This window comes from Perna viridis, chromosome 9, assembly GCF_037379345.1.
Source record: "Perna viridis isolate PV_CMFRI_1.1 ecotype Kerala chromosome 9, ASM3737934v1, whole genome shotgun sequence".
Taxonomy (NCBI): domain Eukaryota; kingdom Metazoa; phylum Mollusca; class Bivalvia; order Mytilida; family Mytilidae; genus Perna; species Perna viridis.
In genome coordinates, this window is record NC_142453.1 from 37,043,046 (window position 1) to 37,053,574 (window position 10,529).

At 30.8% G+C, this 10,529-nt stretch overlaps 1 protein-coding gene across 6 annotated transcripts in view; it reads left to right on the plus strand.

Moving 5' to 3' along the window:
• LOC148608238 (apoptosis-inducing factor 3-like) overlaps positions 1–10,505 on the plus strand; it is a 43,926-nt gene extending 33,421 nt beyond the window's left edge. For 5 of the 6 annotated variants that reach the window (XM_088546510.1, XM_088546508.1, XM_088546507.1 and 2 more), the window contains 12 exons: positions 2–128; positions 1,010–1,122; positions 1,834–1,920; positions 2,400–2,491; positions 2,927–3,057; positions 4,115–4,230; positions 6,420–6,555; positions 7,262–7,338; positions 7,689–7,905; positions 8,446–8,521; positions 9,113–9,217; positions 9,588–10,505. In XM_088546510.1, coding sequence (XP_088402636.1) covers positions 2–128; positions 1,010–1,122; positions 1,834–1,920; positions 2,400–2,491; positions 2,927–3,057; positions 4,115–4,230; positions 6,420–6,555; positions 7,262–7,338; positions 7,689–7,905; positions 8,446–8,521; positions 9,113–9,217; positions 9,588–9,630 — 1,320 coding nt within the window. In that variant the 3' untranslated portion in view covers positions 9,631–10,505. Of the gene's footprint in view, position 1; positions 129–1,009; positions 1,123–1,833; positions 1,921–2,399; positions 2,492–2,926; positions 3,058–4,114; positions 4,231–5,944; positions 6,061–6,419; positions 6,556–7,261; positions 7,339–7,688; positions 7,906–8,445; positions 8,522–9,112; positions 9,218–9,587 lie in introns of all 6 variants that reach the window. The other variant, XM_088546511.1, reaches the window with a different exon arrangement.
• Positions 10,506–10,529: the final 24 nt, after the last annotated feature.

Consider the following 10,529-nt stretch of genomic DNA (forward strand, 5'->3'; position numbering starts at 1 on the left):
GGTTACTGTTGCAAATGGGAAGGTGAAGGTCAAAGGTGACAAGGCTCTGTTGACCTCTAGCAAGAGCCAGAAATTAATGTGTAAACAGTCAGAGAGCAACTCTGAGTCAGTACTGATCATTGGTGGAGGTGAGTCATCACTTAGTCCAATCAAAACTACTGCTGTGGTGGTCTCATGGTAGCATTTTTATCTCAACTGAGGGAGGTTATGCGGTTGAACCCCAACTAAGTCACACCGAAGAGTTTAAAATTGGTAGTCACTGTTTCATCACCAAACACTTGGCACTTAATAGATAGAGTGTGTCTGGTTGGCTCAGAGTCCGAATAATATGTCTGAATTGGGTGACACTTTTTGTTGCTTCTTTGAGCTGGCACAATAGAAATCTTGATCAGATTGATGGACTAGAACAAAGCACAGCCTCTTTAAATGGAATAGAATAAAGCAGAGTCTCTTTAAATGGACTAGAACAAAGAAGGGTCTCTTTAAATGGACTAGAACAAAGTAGAGTCTCTTTAAATGGACTAGAACAAAACAGTCTCTGTAAATGGACTAGAACAAAGTAGAGTCTCTTTAAATGGACTAGAACAAAGCAGTCTCTTTAAATGGACTAGAACAAAGCTCTGTTTGATTGGTCAAACATACTCGTTCTGTAATGCATTAGATATGTGTCATTGGAAGCAAAACAACAATAAAAAACCAGTCATCAACCAACAACTAAGTGCTCTTTGATCTGATTTTTTATAATAATGAATTCATCAATTGATTTTTTTAATGTCATCAATGAATGCTGTTAAACTGAGATAAAATTTATATTAACTTAGTTCAGATTTGTTTGTATTGGGAAGATACTTTTATTTGTAGTTATTTTCATAATTTGTCAAACAAGGGTAAGGGATTATGCATTGTAAAGTAAAATGTCTTACATCTGATACATTAGAGAGGTTAACTCATTATAAAAAAAACATTTAATTTACTTTGTCATTGCAGTATGGTGTGTTTTCTATTTTAGGTGTGTCCTCAGTCATGTGTGCTGAGACACTTAGAGAGGAAGGATTTACTGGAAAAGTTACCATAGCAACACAAGAGAAATATCTACCATATGACAGACCAAAACTCAGTAAGGTGGGTATTTATGTCCACAATTGTTTAGTATGGTTGGATCTACAAAACCAAATTGGCTAACTTTGATCAGCACAAACAGAAATATAGAACGAAAAATGTTTATAATAAACATATTGTAGAAATCTTTGTCAAAGTCAAGAATGTTGATTATATCTTAAAAAGAATGTGTTATCATTTACAATGCACCAATTACAGATTCAAGTAAAGTAGAACATTTGACTACCTAGTCCTTGTTGCACCTTGGGGAACATAGGATAAGGGCTAGCTTATTCCACTCTTCTTTGTTTTTTTGTTTTTTGTTGTTTTTCAAGTTTAATCCACTGAATTCTCATCTCTTTCCTCTTCACCTTAATGGTCCACCTTGACCGACCCTGCCAACGGTCCACCCCCAGGTGGTCTTGGGTGACCCTGCTTTCTTTTGCTTTCTAGAGTCCACCTAATAGACTGTCTGGTGATGTTACTTGTGGGTTTCCCCAGAATATGTCTAATCCATTGCCAGTAATATCTCTTGATAAACATGCCTGAGGAGTTTATTCTCTCATTAAAATTTTCATTTAAATTTTTTCAAGCCAGAATATCCAAAATATTGGTTCTAATTAGTCTTTGTTAATTACTGTTCTAAGTAAGAAAATTCTAGCTCCAGAAAAATTATGTGGTATATAATATTGTAGGTACTAAAGAGTAATAAAAATTATAATGTCTTTTTTACAGGCTATGGACTTGACCCCAGGAAGTAACGCCCTTAGAAGTGCTGAGTTCTATACCAACAGTGGAATAGATGTTCTCACTGGCAAAAAGGTATATCTGTCCCTTTTTAGGTATCTGTGCAAATAACTAGAAAAACTGTGGTGCACAAATAATATTTTCAGTGTAGAAAAAATGCAATGTCACAACTGGAAAAAAACATCACCATGATATTAATGCTGTAATGTATGGTATACTTCATATGATATGGTCTCTTTGCCTTATTGACCATTCATACCATGAGACATAATAGAATTGGTAGATTCCTGCAGCATAGCAATATTTATAAGAAGTTGGTTCTCTTTGATTTTTTTCAATTGAATGGTCATCATGTCATTGATCTTACTGTAATTGAATCAGCCATTATGTTTCCCATTTTGATATGCACCTAGCTTCTGGTAAAATGGACTTTGTCATTGTCATTTTAGGTACCTGACTTGAGGTGTTACACTGACATATGGTTGATAGACAATCATTTATAAGACTTGTAATATAAATTTGATTTCTAAATATGAAATTAATTGCATTAACAGGCGACATCTGTAGACACTAAATGTAAGACTGTCTCATTTGAGGATGGATCATCACTAAATTATACATCACTAGTAGTGGGTACTGGTGGCACGTATGTATTAACGGGTTTTTATATTTTTATTGTTGGTAATTTTATTCAGTAAATTATTTTATCTGATTAGAATCAATCTTTCGTAGTACCTATTTTCTTTTATGATGAAATAATGTATTAATATTTCAAATTATCTTGATTTGAAAACTATTTTATTTACCATGATAATGCATTGTAAAGTACATATTCAGGTATATATATATTGTAAAATGTGACCACTGCTTTAAAGGGGAGACAATTCAGCTATAATTCTTATTTCCTTATTATTTTTATCATCCATTTTTGTGTTTATATTTATCAAGATCCTTTACATAGTTAACAACTAAAAATGGTCCATTTTGGACTGTTGGGAGTAGCTGAAGCTTTACTTCCTAAAAAGACTTCAAATTTGCCTTTCACGTCTTTACTATAAGCAAATCATAATCTTTGTTTCAGACCTCGCCAGCTTCCCATACCTGGTGCTAACTTTGACAATGTCTGTCTCTTGAGAACTCCTGATGATGCTAACAAAATAGCTGAACAAGCCAAGGGCAAAAAGGTTGTCATAATTGGTTCATCATTCATTGGTATGTAATGTATCTTAGTTACCTATAGTGAAGAGAAATGCATCTTGGGAAGCAAAATCTTTCTTAAATTGTTATCAGGTGGATTAGATTATAAAATAAATAAAAAAATTAAACCTTTCAAAAATGTATTGGTATTTTGTTGTGTAAAGAATACTATTGCCTAAAATAAAATTTAAGAGATAGAATTGTTGGATAACTTTATACATGTGTCTTAGAAACAACCTGTACTTCTTGATATGTTTTGTTTAAATGACTGATGATTGTTTAATACTGAAGAATTTTTACATGTTACCATACAGAAGAAATACTTTTAGATCATAGTTTTCTACTAAGTTAAAGTAAATGTGTCTTCCATTTTGTACCTGGTTCAGGACTTTTTTGTCTATTTTTATAATACTATAAAACTGAATACATCTGTCTTAATTTCAAGTTATTTTAAATTATTTAAACGATATTGAGATTTCCTACTTACTTTAAATAGCTTTAAGATGTTAAATTTTATGTGCTGTATAGAAATAGATATTTCATTTTTTTAGAATTCTGCATGTTTTGCTGTCTGCTTTGGATGCACATTTTATGAAGAATTTCTCAAGAAATTTTAATATGACCCAGAAATAAAAATACAAAAACTAGAAATGTCCAACTATCAGAAATATCAACTTCAGATAATCCTCAGACATTTCTTTTACTGAAGATTAAAATTTAATTAGACTTAGTTGAGCATTGGCTTTGCAATATTTTTTTTAGAAAAATGATTTTTGTTTAGAAAGTAATGGGAAGATTTCACCCACTGGTGGCCTTACACTAATTTTATTTGTGTAGTACTCTCAAGATTCTCTGCTTCCAGATCCTAGTATTTATACACACATTAAGACAGAACTGTAACACGACAGGATATGTCTATAAAGTAACAGGAAGACAAGACTAACATTTGGCCATGTATTGTAATTGTATGGTCCCCATCATGACTTTCTGCTTCCCATTCTTAATATTTATACAAACTCTGGGATGTTACTTTAACACCATAGGGTTTACGTATTAAATATAAACATTTAAGGTATGGAAGTAGCAGCCTTCTTAGCAGACAAGGCTGAGAGTATTTCTGTCATAGACATGATAAAAGTACCATTCCAGTTGGTATTAGGAGAGAAAGTAGGATTGGTATTACAAAAGGTACAAATTGTGTCCCCTTCACACTATTTGCTTTGGTGGCTTGCTAGTTGCTTCTCTCTAGATTTTTAAATCTTAAGCATATAGATTGATAAAATTATGTATGAAATAAATTGTATCCTGTATGCCATTTTTATCATACAAGATTTAGCTGACATATTCCATGCACTGAAAACAAACATTTGCTTTTTTTCCTTCATTCTGTACTTAGAGAACCATGAAATACCAAAAATTAAATCTACAGATATACTGTATGCTTTTCGTGGTATTTTGGCAGAAAACATAAATTAAAACTTGGACGGATTTTTGTTCACTGTGCTTTGACAAAGCAAAATCTGGAATTACATGTTTAAATACTGTGTGTTTTGAATGATTTTGAATGTTGACTAGAACAGCTACACTTCTGGTACATAAATATTAAAAGTTCTAGATTGTAGTTAATGCATGGCGTATGTACTGTCCTTGTTGCTATGGTGAAGGTCATCCTACTTACTTCAATGTCACTAAAAGGGAAGGTAAACCCTTTCCCTAAATTTCGACTTTCATTTGTTACAATGACCTGCCAACTCATAAAGGGAAAAGAAATATGCTGTGTTATAATCTTTAGGCACATGGTATTAGATGGAGATTATGTCTCCCTTAAACAACAGTATTGACATTTTTGTTTCATTAGCCATGATGAAACTTTCTTGGCTGATCGAGAGGTGAAATCATGGATTTTACACAAAATTTGTCATATGGGTTAACATGTATGTATTCACATTTTTGAGAACTTGTATTGAAATTATTTGCTATATACATCTCTTTAACCATTTTTGTGATAGAAATGATGTGAACAAAATGTTCACAAAAATTTAGTTCAGATTGGCAGTTTTTTTTCAAATTGACCATATATGGACTATTCTTTCTCATTTAGTTTTTAATTCTCATAGGTTTTCAAAATTGAAAAAACCATTTCACAGCATGTAATGTCAACTGAGACTGGGTTTACCTTACTTTATAAATTGCTGAACCAATAATGTCGCTGCAGGCCATTTTGAACAGCACATGGTAGACTGCTATTAATGAGAATATATAAAGCACATACAGTAGTTTGCAGTTTTAGATCCTCAAGTTTTCTGCAACTCTTCTTTATATCCATCACTTATCTTTAGTGAGGTGCTATACTCATCAACATTTTTGGACATCACATCCTGACTTTTAATTTCTTCAATACTCTTTAGATTTAACAACTTTGGTTATGCCATGTGCAAGCTAAATTTGAAAATATTATTTTACAAATTCCCTAATACACAGACTTTCAGATACCTTGAGGAAACCAAATTATAACCTAAAATTAATTGTGAATTCCTGGTAACAGAGCATGACAGGTTCTTGGGTTTGTCATATTACAAATACAGTACCTGAACTGATTATTGCAACAATACCAGCAATACATGTTTAGTCATTGATTATCCAGTATTTTAACTATTTATTTGCAAATATATTGTTAAAATAATGACAAAATGCTATATACTGATTTGTCAAAATTCTGGACCATATTCTCTACCAACATTTGACACTCTACTGAGACATCAGTCATCAATCTATCAAACTGCTTTGATCAGTTCAGGTACTGTATATAATGCTAACGATTAGTGTGTGTGTGTGTTCTAATATGCATTAATTGTATGATAGAATAATATATACATGTACACAATGTTTCCTTCACTCATAGGAATGGAAGTCGCTGGTTATGTGGTCTCTATAGCTAAATCTGTTTCCGTTCTCGTCACGGGTAAAGCCCCATTTGAAAAATCCTTCGGGCATGAAATCGGAACAATGATTAAAAAGGTACCTGCCAAAGTTTACTTTTCTTAAGACTGTCATAATATACTGGTGCTAGTACTGTAGTTCCTTCTGTGAAAATGTGAAAAGATATTGATTGTATTTAATGATTTTTGGTGAAAGTTATTTATTTTGATATGGTGTATATTTAAAGGAAAGTTAAATTTTGTAAATGGGTAACAAATTTATTGCCATAAACAAACATTAACTGGTATTTTTTAATTGCAAAAATAATATACATAAAATACTATTATTATTATTATGTATTTTCTATTAATGCACAATTAGTAAAACACAATATTTGAAAGTCTGATAACTCTACAATATTTTGAAGGCAATAATTGATAAACATTTTCCCCTCATAGCTTCATGAAGACCAGGGAGTAAAGTTTCACCTTGAGAGTGGAATAAAAGAATTTGTTGGTAGTAATAATACTGCTACAGAAGCAGTTCTTTCTGATGACACCAGACTTCCATGTGATCTGGTTGTTTTAGGTGTTGGTATGTATATATAATTAATTCACATGTCTTATCTGAGAATTACCATTTATTGACATAAATAAGAATTTAACCTGAACAAGCAATATTTGTTTATGTGATAGGTCAGGGAAGGGTTAGGTACGTAGGTTTCATCAGTTAATTCTCTATTTAAGATTTTATAACATAACAATACATTTTATGTCAAATGAAGTATAAAATTACATATAAAGTAGTAAATTTGTATATAAACATGTACTAAGAGAATTATGAAACTAATATTATACCAGTTATAGTCAACTTACTTCTTTAAACTGCTGTCAAATTACAATTTTGTCCAGAAAATAAGACTAGCAAATTAACTGAAATTTTTCTAAAGCACAAAAACTCATACTTAGCCAAATTTCAACTGTTTTAGATGGACATAGTTATCTTTTATTTTCACGTATTACTCTGGTTTTATGATATGATGACATGACATAGCTCTAGTTTAAAGTATAAAAAATGTCATATAACTCTTATTTCACATGTCATAATAATATTGAAGATAACTCTGCTTTTATCATGTTATGCAAATATTGATGTAAAAATCTTAGTTTTGGTTCATCATAATTAACAATTACAATCATAACTTCTGGGATTCTAATGGGAGATAACTATGATTTTTTCACTAATGGGAGATAAATCTGTTTTTCATACTATTGGAGGTTACTACTGTAATTTTTTTCAGGTGTTGTACCAGCCACAGATTTCCTGAAAGGTTCAGACATTAGCATGACCAATAGAGGGTTTATAACAGTAGATAAGGTAGGCCTTAAATGTCAATCATAATAAACACAAATAACTCACAATTCCATAAAGGGACATAATCACTGATTAGGAATGTAAAATACATGGTATTCTTGTTTAACCTACATTTTAAATATTAGAACATTATTGTGTTATTATCATGTGAAAATCTGAATACAACCTATTTCTGAAGTCAAAGACCATTGCTCATCAAATGTAAACACAATAAACCTATTATAATAACATGTTTAACATTGCTTACTGATTATTCAGAAAAATACTAAAGAGTAGTTCTTAGTCATATTTATTGAATAAATTCAAATATAAATATTTTGTTGTGAATAACAAGATATTTATGGCTTTTACAGAACATGAAAACCAATGTTGAAGGTGTATACGCTACAGGTGATATTGTAGAATTCCCACTGTTCATTGCCGATGATCAGCAAGCAAACGTCCAGCACTGGCAGATGGCACATGCTCATGGTAAAACTGCTGCAGAAGCTATTCTGAAGAAAGGAGATGGAATAAAGAGTGTTCCATTCTTCTGGACCATGATGTACAAGAAAAGTATTAGATATACAGGTAAATCAGATATAAAAATATTAATGTTAAACTGTCAAAGACAAGATGAATAGAATGTAAAAAATAAAAAAAATCTCTCATACTGGTTTAACTCTCAATTTCAGAATATTAGTATTGTTTCAATCTTTCAACTGATGGTATTCCTGAAGTCTGATGACATTTCTTAAGAAAACCAAATTTTTTTATTAATTCTTTATCAAGCAAAATTTGTCCAGTTGTCTACAGAAGCAACTATATGGAACATTAGTCAAGCTTTTTACAAAATTTCCAAAATGAAATAAGTAAATAATCTTTATCAAAATGCATTTTATATGTATTTTGATTTCAATTTAAGTTTTGTAGCTTAGTCACAGCTTGAAACATGTTTCACACAATGCTTATATAGTCATTTTAAAAAAGTAATAAAAAAAATCCATGATAGATACTATGAACTAAGAACATTTTTAACCCAAAGATAGATGTTTTTATTAAATTTGTTATTTTTTAACCTTGAACTACATGTATTCATTGTTTAGATGTGATTTTATTTGTACATTTTAGGTTACGGTTTTGGCTATGATGACATCATCATTCATGGTGATCTGAATGGACACAGTTTTTCAGCTTTCTACACAAAGTAAGAATCGAAAGAAAACTGGTTTATTTCAGATTTTTTTAATTCACCAAAAACTGGACTATACAGTAGTTTTTACAATTGTTTAAAACCATTTTGAAGATTACTAAAAATATTTGAAGTGAGTAATATTGAGGAATTGCTATGTTATCATTTTCTTTCAAAATAGAAATCATACTTATTAAACACAATATTCAAATTTGACAGGGCATGGTTTATATGAAACAAAGAAAATATTAAGAAAAAAAACAAAACTGAAAAATATAACAGATAACTTTAAGTAAATTATCAACCTGTACTCCTTAAAAATTAGGAGCATGGACCAGGTGCACTGGTAGGGCAATCTATGAAATTATGGATGCTGAATTACACATGCAAGAAATTTCTTTTGATTGTTGACATAGGTGATACAAGAAATGAAAAGTAGAATGCTAAATTACTCACAAAAAATGTTTCATTGCTAATATTAGTAGTTTCCATCTTCTATTCATTATGGAAAAGAAATCATCTTTCCTTTACATTTTTCAATTTACATATACATGTACTAGTCAAAAACCAAGTAACTTGCTTATATATGAGTCTGTTCTTTTCCAGAGGTGACAATGTTGTGGCAGTGGCCACTCTAGGTACAGATCCTATGGCAGCTAAGGTGGCAGAAATATTCTATAATGGACAAAAGATTCTCAAATCTGAAATACAGTAAGTTTTTATTATGTAGTACAGTGAACATGCCATGTTACATGTATATGTGCAGAGTCTTGTTAAAAGACTTGATTTCACAGTTCCAATTGTTTATGACAATGAAACTAACATTTTGTTGCCAAAATTGAACCTTCATAAATATATTTTGGACATTCTTCATCTTAAGTTAAATATTAAATCTCTTTTTCTTCCTTACTCCAATTTCAGTTCGCTTCAAATGGAAGAGTTAAAGGAAGTCTATTAAATTTGAGATTTTTTTTAAACCCAGATCTGGTTTCTTGTCTTTGTTTGCATGCCTGTAATTTATTTGGAGATCTTCAAAGATATGATTTATGAATTTTCATTAATGGAATACTTCATTTTTCAGGGATTCTTTGGATGCAGTGATTGAAAAATTTGCCAAACTGTGATGAAACTGAAAAACATTTCTTTGTGTAGTGCTCATCAGATTTAGTGGAAGTATTGATAATTTATTGACTTGTGTTCATGTTTAAAGAATGCAATATTATGATTTATATAATGTTAGTGTTTAGAGACAAAGAATAAAGTGCTGAACAAACTTCATTTCATCCAGAGAATATTTCTCACTTGCCATCATCATTGCCTTCTATTTAGCTTTAAATAGTTGTGTTTCTTTTGTTATGTTGACATATAACTAGCCATTACAGCAGACCCTGAAAATCATGGTATCTCATCTCACCTTTTTTAGCCTGTTTTAACACTAGTAATAGTTTCTGTCAACTTATAAATTAAAAAAATATCAGGAATACTTGTGTAACAATTGAATGGCTTTGCAAAATTTTCGAATCTGTAACAAAATGCAAGTCCTAATACAATACTAAAATTAAATAGAAAACAATAATGGCAGTGCTGTGTATAACAGCTTTTATTATGACAAAATAAGCATCACATGTATATAACTTGCTAAAATGTACTTACATTGAGAATGTGATACAGACAAACTCATGACATGTCGGTATGACCATTATGGCATTAGTAATGAATTACTGAGAAAAGAATTTTATTTACAGTTGTCTGAATAATTGCACAACATACAATAATGAGTGGACTGTGGTGATATTACAAATGACATCAGACTTTTTTTTTTCAAGGGACCAATCAGTATATATACAATACCATTTTGGTAGAAATTAGCATTTAGTTTTGTTTATAGAATGCCCAATTTGCCTGCAATTCCAGGGTCTTTCACTGTACATGTACATGGATTTATAGCAATAATGTTCAGCTTACAACAGAGAAATAAATATACAAAATATATATAGAATTGTTTTTTGTTTCTTTGTGCCTT